The following is a 16,511-nucleotide window of genomic DNA, read 5'->3' on the forward strand; positions in this document are numbered from 1 at the left end:
CAACCTGCAGAGAGATTTGTCGGTGCTGTAGCGATCCTTGCAAGCTGCCGTCGTTCTCAGCAGCATGTTCCATCTGCCACGATCCTGACCCTGAAGTCAGAAGAGAGGCAGGACCGCGGCAGAGGGAATGTGCTGCGGAGGCCAATGGCAGCTTGCAAGGAACGTTACAGCACCGGCGATCTTCTCTGCAGGCTGTGGTAATTAGCTGAAACTAAGACCGGGGGAAGCTGGAGGACGCTGCAAAGAAGGGAGGAACATGCAGGCTTTCGGGGGGGGGGGAGGAGATTTATAAACTATAAAGAGTTTTACCTCATGCAAAATTGTCATTTCTTTAATAAGACATTAACTATTTTTTCTGCAGCCCTCCAAGTACCTACAAATTCAAAATGTGGCCCTGCAAAGGGTTTGAGTTTGAGACCACTGGTCTAGAATGTCTCACCAGTTGCACTGGAAAAAGAGATTATGTACTTACCTGGTAAGCTGTTTTCATAAGAACATAAGCAGTGCCTCTGCTGGGTCAGACCAGAGGTCCATCATGCCCAGCAGTCCGCTCACGAGGCGGCCCATCAGGTCCAGGACCTGTATAGTAATCCTCTATCTATACCCTTCTATCCCCTTTTCCTTCAGGAAATCATCTAATCTAGTAGATAGGTGAGACATTCTAGACTCCTGCCCTGTCCTTCCTGCACCTGCCTACTGTCTCAGTCTGTTTATGCTTCTCCAAGTTGTTTCTTGGTGTCTGTCAGCCCTTGGGGGCTGCGAAGAATACTGTATATATGTTACTCATTCCTACGGGAGTGGTTTCTGAGCTCCTTTGAAGCCTTTGTCTGTTTGCAGTTGATGTTTTCATGTTACTTCTTGAACAGAACAGTTGTCTCTGACCTTGACTGCTATGGGGTCTCTACTTCATGTTTATTTAGTGGCTCTTGGTGCTTGGGTACTAACTATAAGTAGAGCTAGAGAGCACAGTGAAGTACAGCAGAGGCACAGAGAAAAAATCCAAAGTGGATTCCTTCTGCAGATGGCATGTGACCATTGGACACAGCTCATCTTTCTAGAATGCCTAGTGTAATAGCCACATAATTTGTTGCATAATTCCAATAATGATGCAATAGATCCAGTGAAAGCTAAGAAAATACAGTGAAAATTGAAACGTAGGAAAGAGTGGGGAGGGAAAATAGGAGGGAAAGTAGCAATGAAAGGAAATGAAACAAGGGAAGATTAGGGATAGAAAGGCGGGGGGAGGGGATGGAGAGAAGGAAAGGGAAAAAAAGAAGAAGGGTAAATCAGGGAAAAGGAAAATGGGGAAGGGAAAGGCAGAAAGGAGACTGGGGGAATAAAGACTGATCAGAGAAGAAAGGAAAGGGGGGAAGATGAAGAAGAAAGAAGGGAGGGAAAAGGTAGAAAGTAAAGCAAAGGGGTAAAGGACCAAGGGGGAAGTAAGTAATGTTGGGGATGGGACAAGAGGGAAAGAAAGGAGGGATGGAATGGAGGGAAAGAAAAGAACAAGGGAAATGGAGTGGAAAAACAATTACCAGAATAGTTATTAAAATATGTGATAACATATATTTTTAAATTCTTTCTCTAAATTGAGAAATAATCCAAGCAAGCAAATAAAAAAATCTTGCCTTACTATTGTAAGCAAACAACAAAAAAGGCAAGAGAGATGTTCTAACAACCAAATGATATCAATTTATTCTTTAAAAGCGTTTCATTACATTACATTACAGATTTCTATTCCGCCATTACCTTTCGGTTCAAAGCGGATTACAAAAAGAGTTATGGAAGAAAGGTTACAAAGTTAGATCAGAGAAGGTTTCCAAGAGAGGGAAAAGTAGTGTCTGGGGTTAGAGGGGGGTAAGAGGGGGGTTAAGCTTTTTCATGGTATTAAGCTTTATTAAGGGATTTCTTGAAGAGTATAGTTTTTATTTCCTTTCATCCCAACAAGAATCCAACAAAATGCTTTTAAAGAATAAATTGATATCATTTTGTTGTTAGAACATCTCCCTTGCCTTTTTTTGTTGTTTGCTTTCTAAATTGAGATCATGTGGGTGGATGGATGGTGTTAAGCTGAAAAATGGTTCATTGTTCTTCCCATAGTGAAGTGTGTCCATATCACCATCTCATAAGAATGGTTTTAATGACAAAAAAAACTGTCGCTTATTAAATGTCCTTTAGTTATCCAATATCCGAACACAGGTGCAATTAAAGTGTTCCTGTTGATGCATGCTATATACTCCTGTTTTCATTACAAAGCAGTGAGCCTTCAGTTCACTTAAATATATAAAAAAAATGTTTTATGTGGATACTTTTCTTATGTGGGTATTTTTCCTCAAGTAAAATAAGATACATAGGGCTCCTTTTACAAAGATGTGGTAATGATTCCTCTGTGGCAAATGCAATACATTCTATTCAGTTTCTTTGGGCTGTGTTGCATTTGACATGTTAGGACTCACTATTGTGGCTTTGTAAAAAAGTAGCCCTATGTGTCTTGTATTATGTAGGGAAAAGTACCCACCAAAATAGTAGGTGCAGATATTTGCAGATATATTTTCCTTCTCTTGAAATTGTATTCTTTTTTCAATTTGTTTGTAGCTCCAGTCAATCTCAGTCGTCATATGTTATAAGGAATCCTCAACAAAGACGAATAAGTCAATCCCAGCCAGTTCGGGGCAGAGATGAAGAGCAAGATGATATTGTATCTGCAGATGTGGAAGAGGTTAACTTTTTTAAATATTTCAAGTTAGATTTTATAGTGTTTATTTTGTTGGTCTTGATTGAAAATGTTGAAGCAAAATCTAGCAAGCACATATTGAATTTTATTTATTTATAAAATATTTTCTTTATTGTCCCTCAAGAATCGGCAAAGCACTGATGGGTTATAATGCACCTCTACCAGCAGGTGGAGACTCAGACACAAACCTTGGGTGTAGTATAAGTGGGCTGTGTGTGTACAAATGGCAGATGAAATTTAATGTGGACAAATGCAAAGTGATGCACATTGGAAGAATCAAAGTTACCAGATGCTAGGGTCCACCTTGGGGGTTAGCGCCCAAGAAAAGAATCTGAATATCATCGTAGACAATATGATGAAACTTTCTGCCCAATGTGTGGCGGCGGCCAAAAAAGCAAACAGGATGCTAGGAATTATTAAAAAGGGATGGTTAACAAGACTAAGAATGTTATAATGGCCCTATATCGCTCCATGGTGCAACCTCATCTGGAGTATTGCGTTCAATTCTGGTCTCCTTATCTCAAGAAAGATATAGTGGCACTAGAAAAGGTTCAGAGAAGAGTGACCAAGATGATAAAGGGGATGGAACTCCTCTCGTATGAAGAAAGACTAAAAAGTTTAGAGCTCCTCAGTTTGGAAAAAACGGCTGAGGGGAGATATGGTTGAAGTCTACAAAAATTCTGAGTGGAGTAGAACGGGTATAAGTGGATCGATTTTTCACTCCGTCAAAAATTACAAAGACTAGAGGACACTCGATGAAGTTGCAGGGAAATACTTTTAAAACCAATAGGAGGAATTTTTTTTATTCAGAGAATAGTTAATCTCTGGAACGCATTGCCAGAGGTTATGGTAAGAACGGATAGCATAGCTGCTGGTTTTAAGAAAGGTTTGGACAAGTTCCTGAAGGAAAAGTCCATAGTCTGTTACAGGTAGGAGCACCATCTATGTATGATGTTAGGGGATATTATAGCAACGTATGGTTTGTCCGGCAAGCTGTGGGGATGTTTTTGAAGGTGCTTATTCTAATCAATCTCCAACAGTATTTCTCTATGTTTGTTGCTGTTTATAGTTCACAGTTATTAGTTTTTACTTTGTTCTGCTTGGCTATTTGTCAGACTGATTGTACTTGGGCCTGCAGATCCCACTTATACTACAAAAATTTGTGTCTCAGTCTCCACCTGCTGGTAGAGGTGCATTATAACCCATCAGTTCTGTGCCAGTCTGAAGGGACTAAAAGAAAGAAAATTAGCAGGTAAGAACCTAATTTCTCCTTTCGAGAAAGAGCTGCTGCTTAAGCAGGAATTTAAATTTTTATTTTATAAAGTGTACCAGGTGTTTTACAAATTCCCAAACTCCATGCTCATTGTATTTTGCTCAATTAATCTGATGAACATTGATCTAGCAGCAAAGAAAAAACAAACCAAGAATCTGATACAATGCATTAAAAGGCAAATTTATTTTACAAAAAGGGCTTGGCCTGTTAATGCAAAAATGACAAGTGTTCTTGTATTATTGGAATGCAAATCTCCTTCTGTAAAAAAATGTCACAATATACTGGGCCTCAAGTTTATTGAACATTAATCAACTTCTTTGATGCCAGTTCCGGCAAAGCAGCTCATTGGTGTTCCCCTTTTGAAACAGATACACAGAAAAGGCTTTGTGGGCCAGTTTTCACCAAAAAGCACTGCATGACTGCTTACTTGGAGACCATGCCTCATTTCTCAAAACATTTTATATTGCTTTAACTGAACAAACAAGTGTACTGATTAAAATAACATTTGAAAGGAACCTCATTCAAAATAGGAAAGTTCAAAAGAACACATATCAACAGAACAAACTCAGAATACACACAGCGCAAAACTTATCAGACACTTTTTGCATCAAAATTGAAAATATACGAAAGAAATTTACAACTATCAGAGATAACAAGCCCCTTACAAATCAAACATCTAATGACTATAAACTTCCTTGCGCAAAATGCTCTAACTTCAACATCCCTTCCCTATCACAAGTTAAATTGATATTACAAAATTTAAACCTAAAAAGTTCCCCCTCTGAGATCATTCCTCCTGTCATTTTAAAGAAATTCTTCTCCTGTTTTGGACCATATATACTGTCCTTTGTAAAAAAAAGCCTCAGCACCGGTATTGTTCCCAAATCATGGAAAACGGCAACAATAATTCCCATAATAAAAGACCATAAAATAAGTATAGAAGACCCTCTGAATTACCGTCCTATCGCAAATATTCCGTTCCTAGCAAAAGTCACAGAAAAAGTAATTTTTAATCAAATATCAGAATTTGTAGAATCCACAAATGTTCTACACCCCAACCAAACTGGTTTTAGGAAAAATCACAGTACAGAATACTCATTAATAGGCCTCACTACTAACATTATACATAACCTAGACCAACACAAATCCGTCATCTTGTTTTCTCTAGATCTTTCCGCTGCATTTGACACCATCGACCATTTTCTATTATTAGACAGACTTCAATCAATCGGTATCAATGACACAGCTCTACAATGGTTCAATTCTTTCTTATCAGAACGGTCTTCCAGTGTCCAATTCAATGACACTAAATCTACTCCATACTCATCTAGCTTCGGAATTCCCCAGGGTTCAATTCTTTCCCCCTTACTCTTTAATATCTTTCTCTCACCTTTACTTAGTCTCAGCCAATCTATAGGCTTCTCCGCATATGCCTATGCGGACGACATACAATTATTGCATCCATGTAACCTAGAAAACCCTATTGAAATAGCTCAAATCAATCAAAAATTAGACAAAATTAAAGAATGGCTCACTTATAACAAACTCGCGCTTAACATACCGAAAACAAAGATCCTCATTTTTCCGTCAAAACAGGGAATACAATTATCTTCTCCTTTCAAGATAGATGACTTAATAATTGAAACAGTGACATCTCTCAAAATTTTAGGTGTAATCATAGATGACAAGTTTACATATCAAGAACAAGTCAACAATATTGTTAAATGCTGTCTTTATCGTCTCCGTTTAATCCGTTCTATGTCAAAATATTTAGAACCACAATCTTTAAATATTCTAATGCACTCCCTTGTTATAACAAAACTAGATTACTGTAACTCTCTATTACAAAACATTACTCAAAAAGAAAAAAAACGATTACAAATTATACAGAACATAGCAATCAAAATAATTCACAATGGTAAAAAATATGATCACGTAACACCTCTGCTGATCAAATCACATTGGCTGCCCATAAATAATCGAATAATTTATAAAATAGCTCTACTTATTTTCAAAACACTAAATACTAATGAACCACAATTCATAGACCGTCTATTAATACCCCATTCTTCAAATCGCTCTTTACGTTCCGATTCTCAAGAATTATTAATGGTTCCCTCTTTAAAAATAGTAGGGACAAAACGCCACGATATTTTCTCTGTAGTGGCTCCTCTTACTTGGAATTCTCTTCCTTTATATATCAGGAAAAATAAAAACTTAAATCAATTCAAAACCAATTTAAAAACATTTCTTTTTAAATTATCTTTTGATCTCTAAACTCATCTCATTGCCAATTTCGAACAGAGCACCTTCTATCCCGTCCCACTGTTTTTTTCCCTCCCCATTCAGACCTCTCTTTCTCCCTTCCTAGGGAAAATATTTTTGTAACTTTAATTCCTTATGTTTATTCCATATGTGTCATGGTCTGTCATTATTGTTTTGTTTGTCAATTTCTTATTAGTTAAAGAAATATCATTTTACTGTTATTTTACCCCTTTTGTGTTCAATATTATATAATTTAACGATGATTGTTATACTTTGTTAATCGCTTAGTTTGTAATAAGCGATACATCAAATAAAAATTAAACTTGAAACTTGAAACTTGAAACTTGATACATATCTACCGTATTTCCCCACATATAGGCTGCGGCTTATAAATGGGTTTTACAAACCTGTGTATTGGATGCAGCTTGCTTAAATGGGGCGGCTTATCTAAAGACATGAAAACTCATTTGTGAAAACTATAATTCAGTATGGTACACAAAAGATGAAATACCCAAATGTGTGTATGCATACATTGTGTTGTGTGTTAGCAATTAATCGTGATTAATCGCAATTAATATAAAAGATAATTTTAAAGAAAATACAACAAAAACAAAAAAATCCTGAAATCAAGCATAAACCACTGTTTATCTGTAGTTTTCTCTCTGTCTTTCATCTGCTATAGATTTTTAAAATAAATAACACTTAATATTTTTATTTTACAAAACCTTCCAGTTCTATGCAGATAACAAAATATGAAAAACTGCACAAACAATGAGCTACAAAATTGTAATCAATATAACATATCAACCAGCCATCATTACTTCCCAAGACATTTTTTAAACAAATAAGTCTTCAGTAACTTTCTAAAATGAAAATACAAAACAGAAATAAGCATTAATGGGCGAAATTCAGATTCCCAGCTAGCGCCCATGACATGTCTTGTAAACACAGGCTTTGGGCGAGGGAAATGTTAAAAAGACCAAATTATGCTATTAAAGTATAGAAGTAAAAGAAATATAATGATCCATTAGATAATTTGATAGCAAAAATAACCGCGTTTCCATTTGGAGCCAGTATAATTCGTGAAGGTAAGACGTTACATGTTCAGTTCTGCCCAAATTAAAAATTAAGCGAACAGCTGTGTTCTGAATCAAAGTGAGCCTGTTAAAATGCTTCTTAAAGCTTGCTAGATAGACTATTATTATACTAGTCAAGTGCAGACATGTACCAAAAGTTGAAAAGCTGATCTTTCAAAACAACTCTGAACGGAATGTAAGTTCCATAGAGTATAAAAGCATTTATGAACCACAGCGTTCACTTGATTTTGCATTGTTAGATTTTAATCTAAAAATACCCTCAAAAGTTTAAACACAGGTTTTATAGTATATACTGTACCATTCAAATGGAGACAATTTTAAGTAAGTTTAGATGGCGTTTCAAAATAAAAATTTAGGGTTTTTTGGGAGTTGAATTTTAACTTAAAAGATAGCATCCAATTCTTGATTGTCGATATCACTAAAGCAATCTGATTAATATTGACAAGACAACTGTAATTTCATCTGCATAACTGTATAATTTAATTCCCATAGTAGATAATTTTGTTCCCAAGGAGGATAGATAGTAAAGAACAATGGGGAGAGCAATGAACTCTGCAGGGTTACTCCAAGAATGAGAAAGAACTGCACTTGATAGTACCTGATAATACCTGGAATGCAAAAAATTTTGAAACCATTCATATATACAGGGTACCCACAAAAACACTCCTTGATTTTAAATGGTTTACAAAACCAAAATTTATTGGAGTATTCTTTCACCTTTGAAGCTACAGTTTCATCAACTCGTAAAGTTTCATATGGTATCTGTTGATAGCATACACTTAAGGCTCCTTTTACAAAGCAGCACTAGGGCCTTAATATGCTGAATAGCGCGCGCTAGCCGCTACCGCCTCCTTTTGAGCAGGTGGTAGATTTTCGTCTAGTGCATGCTAATTTGGTGCGTGCGTTAAAAACGCTAGCGCACCTTTGTAAAAGGAGCCCTTAATGTGCGCCCCACCTGTTACTCGCTAAACATCGATGCGACAATCAAGCTCGGACCAGACTCTCCGAAGCATATTTGGTGTTTATAACAGATCATCCATAGTTGCGGGTAGTGGAAGTACATACACTGTCTTTCACGTTCCCCCAAAGGAAAAAGTCACAAACAGTAATGTCTGGTGATCTCGAGGGCCACTTGAAGAACACCTGGTCATTTTGTTGTGTTGCATTGTCTATGAAGGTTGTAACTTCTGCACCAATTGCAACTTATAAGGGTGAAAGTGCAAGTGATTGTGTAAGATCTTGCTAACTGTACTTTTTGGGACTTGCATTTGCTGTCATCTTATTTATAAACATATTCCAATAAGTTTTGATTGTGTAACCATTTAAAATCAAGAAGTGTTTCTGTGGGCACCCTGTATAAGAAGCCTTCCAAAGTCCAGCTTTTTGGATTATATTTCTCTTATTTTATATTTGATGTCTTCTATATCTTTTTTATGTCCTTTTCATTATAATCTTTTATTGATGATGTTGGACCCTTGAGGTAGACAGGCCGAAACATGGCTTGTGTCTGGTCCCCTTCTTTATGAATTTAATGTATATGTTAGATTTTAATAAATATGATTGATTTTTACTGCTTTTCCGTTTAGAGGTATTTATTTGGTCATCTCTGCTCCATTTTTAAGCTGTATGAAGGAAGGCATTTTATTTTTTTAATTTGATTTTTTCCATGGCTTTTTTAAAAAAAAACTATTTAGCTACAGATGCTAGGAGCCAGGAGCTCATTTACAACTATTCTTTGAGAAAAGCATGAACTAAATACAAATAAATAAATACTAGGTCTTTGGTTATCATCATTGTTGCTCTCCTAAAATTTGTTTGTTTGGAAGCAGGTGTTCTGTTTCATAAGTTCTTATAATGGCACTACTCCATCAAATTAGTAACAATTTCAGTATGTAATTATGTTGGAAAAGGAGAAATAGTTTCATCCCTTTAAGTCAGTCTAAATGTTAAGTAAAACAAACTACAGTTCCTGAGATTGTGTTCCTTTGAGATATTAAAAAATAACTTTGTAGGTTGAAGTGGTAGAGGGAGTTGCTGGAGAAGAGGACCACCATGATGAACATGAAGAGCATGGAGAAGAGAATGCTGAAACAGAAGGACAACACGATGAACATGATGAGGATGGTATGCCCATTTTATGATTAATTTTGCTGAAAAATAATTTATTTGACATTTGTGCAAAGGATCTCACTCCTAAAGCTCTATTCCCAGTGTAAAACTTGTTTGCATCTGTTACTGGACCTGCATTCATAAACTAGTTCATATAATAACATATTAAAGAGAGGAATTATCTGTCAGAAATATCTGGTTTATAGTTGTACTGCACTAGCCAGTTTATTTTGAAATTTCAACATAGATTATAACAGCAATTAGATTGCAAAGTCTTATTGTTTGTTTTTTTTAAATTTCTTCTGTATACCCCAAGAGGGCTCCAGATGACTTGTTTTGGGTAGCTACGCAGTCCTGGAGACTGAGTAGTTTTGAGGTCTCATATCAATCTCCTTTTACCAGCAACACCCCTGGATAACACTTCAAAGCTAGACAAGAGGATCCTGAGGGCTCACTACATGAGGCAGCCACTCCTATTGTAGTAAACCTCTCTCTATGGAGGAGGAGGATTCCTCAGTCAAATGTTTGCTTAGGTGAGAGGAGCTCAACCATCTAATTGATTTGGTGTCCTTTGCCTTCCGCATCTCAGCATTTTCTCATAAGAGCTTCAGAAGCCACACTGAGAGTATCCTCAGAGGTACCAAGCTATTGGGCAGGCATTATGTAAGGAGCTGGACAAATGGCTTTGGTTCCTTAGGGTATATGCCTTAGTAATAGTTGTGACCAACATTACCATCATTGTAGTTGTGGGGTAGATGATTCCATGTGCTTTCTCATTCATGGGAGTACAGGCTACTTTGTGCAGAGATGGCATTATTGTGCTGAGTCCAGCAGCTGTCCAAGTCCCTAGAGGTGGCCTGCTTGGAGCCTGGGACAAACTTTCTGGTGGATGTTCTTTATGATCTAATTTACATTTCATCATGATCAGTAGCTTCAGTAGTAGCCTGCAGGTGATTGTGGCTGTGCCGTTGGCCAGCAGATGTGGCTTCCAAGGTGCACTTAAGTAAGTTGGCCTTTTGTCATGGTAAAGCTAAAGCTGGTAAAGGACCTCAGAAAGGCTAGACTATAGTGGCTCCCAGAGGGTTCAGCTTGGCCCCCAGAGGCTTCAGCTTGGCCCTTTGTCTGATGGAATCAGTAAGGTGGCACAAAAATTTTTTTTGGTTCATAATGCCTTAATTTTTTTTGACTGCCTATCATAAAATAGATGTCAAAACCTTTTCTTTACTATATATGCACTTGTGTGCAAAAATTTAGGCACCTCCCACTCAAACTGTTCTTCACTAATTCCCTAGGTGAACAGAAGATGGTATAGAGTTAAACATGAAATCTTTCTGCAGATTTTAATGTATGATTACTATTTTAACAATTTGAAAAAAAAAAGGTGAATACAGCATGTGCAGAACCTTGGATTGATTAATTTTAATCTTATTTGTTTCAAAGTGTTAAAATTAGTGGCGTGCCTAGGGTATGTGACACCCAGGGCTGAACATTTTTTAAACAACTACCCCCTATTAAAAAAATATTTTTAGTAATAACGAATGGTCAGAAAAGAAACAGGCAACTAGCCTTGCTTTCCCTTCCTTAATCTTTATTCAACTGCCAACCTCAACCTTGAGAAAAAAAGTCAGAGGTCATGAATATTCCTTACCTTTTTATTTTCTTGTTTGAGTCCCGCTTGTCTGCAGACTTCGGGCTGCCGGTAGCATCAAGTTAGTAGAAGACGCCACTTTCAGCAGCTCCAGAAGCTGTCCTCCTGTGTTTCATCTTACTGTCCCTGCAGAGGCAAGACGTTGCGGAGAGAGAGCTTCCAGGCCACCAATTACAGCATCTTCAACTGACTGACGCTGCCAATGGCCCAGTCTGCAACTGACACTGACAGGGATCAGAGGAGCACCTCATAGGAGCTGAACCCAGGGCAGAACCCCCCCTTTAGTGCGCCACTGCCTGGGGGAAGGAGATTTTGGTCTCCAAAGTTAGTTTAAAAAAAAGTATTAAAATTAGTCAAATAAAAAGATTATCTTATTTTCATTTTCTATTTATAAATGTTTATCAATACAGCTTCAATGCTACTATATTCTAAAGCAACAAAAACAAATCTTTTTTCTACCTTTTGTCATCTGTTTTCTGCTTTCCTCTCCATTCCATCCAGCGCTCGTCCTCTTTCTCTGTCCCTTCCATTTTTCTCTTTCTGCCTCCACTCCCTCCCTCATGCTCTGGTATTTCTCTCTTCTCCTTTCCTTCCCACCCAATTAAAAAAAAAAGCAAATTTTTCTTTGCATCTCCAAATCTAAATGAAGATGTCACATCTATCACTCTAAATGCTAAAGTGTACAGTATCCAGCCAACCATAAAGATACTTGGTGTAATTTTAGATCGAACCTTTACCATGAAAAATCAGGTTGATTCATTGGTTCAAAAGGGTTTCTATACTTTATGGAAATTAAGAGCATATTTCGATATTAATTCCTTTCGGCTATTATTTCGATCATTGGTCCTTAATCAGCTTGATTATTGTAACATCGTCCATCTTGCTAGAGCTAAAAAAAATCTTCAAAGACTGCGCATAATACAGAATGCAGGAGTTAGATTGATTTTTGATTTCAAGAAGTATGATCATGTTACCTATTTCTATCATCAACTGCATTGGCTTCCAGTTGAAGCACGGATTCAATTTAAGTTTGGCTATATTTGCTTTAAAGGCATTACCAGGTCTAATCATAGAGTATTTTGTGGAATCTTTCATTATTCGCGTTTCCTTCTGCAAAGGGATGTAAATATAAGAAATTCCAGGAACGTCGACTGTCCTTTCAGGCAGCTTCATGGATTAGGGATCTGACTAACATATTCACATTTTCAAATTTGTATCAACAGTTTCGGCGTGCTTTAAAGACACATCTTTCTACAGAATCTTTTGGAAGTTAGATACTGGTTGTTCATTCATCTGTATTCTGTGAACTGCATAGAACTTAACGGTATTTGCGGAATACAAGTGAGTTTTTATGTTTACGTTCACCCTTCCTCCCATCTCCTGAGATAATTCTCCCTCTCCCTCCATGCTCTAGCATATCCTTTCCTTCCTTTCCCTCCCTCCTCAATAGTCTGTTATCTCCTTCTCTTAAAAACATAACAATTGCTGCTGCTGGGTCAGACGAGTGGTCCATCGTGCCCAGCAGTCCGCTCACGCGACGACCCTTAGGTCAAAGACCAGTGCCCTATTTGAGTCTAGCCTTACTTGCATATGTTCTGTTCCAGTAGGAACTTATCCAACCTTGTCTTGAATCCCTCAAGGGTGCTTTCCCCTATAAAAGCCTCCGGAAGAGCGTTCCAGATTTCTACCACTCTCTCGGTGAAGAAGAACTTCCTTACTTTTTAACAGAATCTTTTCCCTTCTAACTTTAGCGAGTGCCCTCTCGTTCTCTTCACCTTGGAGAGGGTGAACAGTCTCTCTTTCTCTACTAAGTCAATTCCCTTCAATATCTTTAACGTTTTAATCATGTCCCCTCTCAGTCTTCTCTTCTCAAGAGAGAAGAGGTCCAGTTTCTCTGGCTTCTCATTGTACGGCAACTCCCCCAATTCCTTAACCATTTTTGTTGCTCTTCTCTGGACCCTTTCGAGTAGTATATGTCTTTTTTCATGTATGGTGAACAATATTGGACGCAGTATCATGGCCCGGTATAACAGTATGATAACCTTTTCAGATCTGTTTGTGATCCCCTTCTTAATCATTCCTAGTATTCTGTTCACCCTTTTTGTTGCTTCCCTCTCCCAAAAGCCAACCCCCCCATCCCAACCTCCCCCTCCAAAATCCCCAACAAAATAAGAATAAAAGAAAATAAAAAGGGAAGGGGGCCATCAAGCTGGACTTCAGTGACATGGAGTAGCTCAAATAAAGCACAAGACTTCAGTACTAACTATGCTGCCTGCCACTGCATATAACTATCCCATACCTTATGATAATTACCCAAAGTATTATGGCGAATAGCTGTCAACTTAGACATTAACTGGAGGTAATCCAGCTGACAATATATCTCACAGCAACCAGGAATCCCCGGTGACCGCCAAGGCTAGCCTGGCGACATTAAATACACAAGCCACAAACTTCTGTTCAATTTTAGTAAAGCCAGGGACACCCACATTCAACAAACACTCCAAACACACAGGACATTGTTTGTGTAATACACGCGCCAACACACATCTTACCAGTCGTCAGTATTCCTTAACCAAATATGTAGAAAAAAAACCCTGTTCCCCACAATTTCGCCAACAACAATCCGATCCACGCCCCAAAATACACTGCACCCTATCAGGGGTAAAATACCACTTATAATACATCTTACAGCCATTCTCTACATAATAGATAGAGTAGGCAAAAATAAACCCTTATAAAGAACCTTCCAATTCAGCAACCTATTCCCCCCTTGTAAAACCTGTTCCCACTCTACTATCTACGGGTCCCAAGGATCCGCCCTATATAATAGCGCCTGATATACCCTCGAAACTCCCCCACCCTTTTATCATTTTCATCACCTTTCTTTGTACCTCTTCTAATTCCGCTATATCTTTTGTGAGATGCAACGACCAGAACTGCACACAGTATTTGAGGTGGTCAATTAATCATTTGGAGATGTGCCATTCACTTGGCGTTACTCGTGTTTCATGGTCTACTTCTCGGCAAGGCGGTGCACATTATTACTACTACTATTATTTCTATAGCACTACCAGACGCACGCTGCACTGCACAGTCACAAAGTCCCTGCTCGAAAGAGCTTACAATCTAAACAGGCAAGGCAGGCAAACAGGATATCATGGATACAATTAAGGGGAACAGTTAATTAGCAGGCTGGATTGGAGGGCAGAGGGGGTAAAGGATTGAAAGCTATATCAAAAAGATGGGTTTTCAGTCTGCATCATGTCAGACAATGCCACAGTGGTGGTGTATGTCAAACATCAAGGGAGGCACAAAGGAATCAATTGCTCACGGAAGAGCCTTCACATCTCCTAGCATGGGCTGAAGTTAATTTCATTGATCTGTCTATGGCTCATATAGTGGCAGGTGAGAATGTGCAGGTGGACTTTCTTAGCAGAGCCATTCCGGACCCAGGAGAGTGGAGTTGGGGTCCAAATGTTTTTTTCCCTGATCATCTACTGGTGGGGTTGTCTGGAGATGGACTTGATGGTATCAGCTCACAAAGCCCAGGTTCCTCGTTTCTTCAGTCAAAGAAAAGACAGCAGGGTGGAGGACATAGATGCTCTCTCTCCGAATTGGCTTTCGACCAGCCTGCTGTATGTGTTTCCTCCATGGCCTCTGGTAGGCAGAGTGATTCAGAGGATCAAGCATCATGGATTCTGGTGATGCTGGTGACTCCAGATTGGCCTTGGAGGCCTTGGTATGTAGATCTGGTGCATCTGGCAACATTTTTTTCTGCCTTCCAGTGGTGGAGCAGCTCCTCGTACAGGATTTGATCACAATGCCAGCTCCAGCTCCATTTTGTTTTACGGCATGGCCCTTGAAAGGGCTTGTTTGACAAGATGGGGCTACTCTGGCACAGTGATTGAGATTCTTCTGCATTCATGAAAATTGTCAACCTCTCTTACATTCAGGTTTGGTGGATCGTTGAGGACTGGTGTTCAGACTGGGCCGTTTCTCCTCTGAAGACATTGCTCCCTGAGTTGATGAGTTCTGCATTCATGAAAATTGTCAACCTCTCTTACATTCAGGTTTGGTGGATCGTTGAGGACTGGTGTTCAGACTGGGCCGTTTCTCCTCTGAAGACATTGCTCCCTGAGTTGATGCAGTTTCTGCAGGATAGCGTAGATAAGGATCTTACTCTATCTTCAATTAAAGTACAGGTTGTGGCTTTGTCATGTTTCTGTAGGCTAAGGCTAAGATCTTAGCTTCACATGCTGATGTGGGCCATTTTCTTAGGGGTGTGCGTCTCTTGCAGCCTCCCTTTGGGATTTAAACTTTATTCTTCTGGTCTTTGATTTCTGCCCCTTTTGAACCTCTGACTGACTGCTCCCTGAAGGATCTTACTTTGAAGATGGACTTTTTGGTCACGATGGATTTCTGAGCTAGAGGCTTTGTCTTGTAGGGAGCCATTTTTGTCATTTTCTCAGGAGGAGCTGGTTTTTATCATGTTCTCAGGAGGAGGTAATGCGTTTGCATCTGTCCTTTGTTGCCAAAGTAGTATAGTTCTTGTACTTAAATCAGCTGGTGGTGCTTCCAGTTTTGGGCGATGCCAAGGGGAACCAGGAACAACACCATTTGTTTTGTCTTGATGTATGGTGAGCCTTGGAAATTTATCTTTTTTTTTTTTTTAATAAATTATTTATTCATTTTTCATCATATAGCAAATATATATAATAAACATTTATCAATAAATACATCTCTTGAAATTTATCAATTATGATATTCATAGATGAAGATTTTATCCCATCCCTCCCTCCCATCCAATCAAGCATTCAATCAATATAACACATCAATAAACTTTCCTAATAATCTAATCTTTTAATAAATTTAAATTCCCCCATCCCAACCCTTCTATCTTAATATTGTAAATATAATATAAACTGATGTCTACTCATTGCAATATTTTGTCAATGGTCCCCAAATTTCTTTAAATTTATTAAAATTTCCTTTTTGCACAGCTATTGTTCTTTCCATTTTGTAAATGTGAAATACCGAATTCCACCAGAAATTATAATTGAGTCTATTCCAATTTTTCCAATTACTTGTGATCTGTTGTATGGCAACTCCTGTCATTATCATTAAAAGTATATTATTTTTTGATGAAATTTGGCTCTTTGCTCTCATTGACATGCCAAATAAAATCATATCATAGGGCAATGCCACATGATTCTCCAGTAAGCAAATAATTTGGGGCCAAATTGATTTCCAAAATGCCATAATAAAGGGACAATAGAATAATAAATGATCTAATGTCCCAGCCTCAAGATGACAGTGCCAGCATCTATTTGACTTAGAGGAATCTAACTTCTGTAATTGAACTGGGGTCCAAAATGCTCTATGTAA

General features: G+C 38.2%; 1 protein-coding gene across 8 annotated transcripts in view; it reads left to right on the plus strand.

Annotated features, from left to right (window-relative positions):
* UBR5 (ubiquitin protein ligase E3 component n-recognin 5) overlaps positions 1–16,511 on the plus strand; it is a 1,080,924-nt gene that overhangs the window by 695,104 nt on the left and 369,309 nt on the right. For all 8 annotated transcript variants that reach the window (XM_033933084.1, XM_033933089.1, XM_033933086.1 and 5 more), the window contains 2 exons: positions 2,596–2,719; positions 9,382–9,493. In XM_033933084.1, coding sequence (XP_033788975.1) covers positions 2,596–2,719; positions 9,382–9,493 — 236 coding nt within the window. The remainder of the gene's footprint in view (positions 1–2,595; positions 2,720–9,381; positions 9,494–16,511) is intronic.

Source organism: Geotrypetes seraphini, chromosome 2 (assembly GCF_902459505.1).
Source record: "Geotrypetes seraphini chromosome 2, aGeoSer1.1, whole genome shotgun sequence".
Classification (NCBI taxonomy): domain Eukaryota; kingdom Metazoa; phylum Chordata; class Amphibia; order Gymnophiona; family Dermophiidae; genus Geotrypetes; species Geotrypetes seraphini.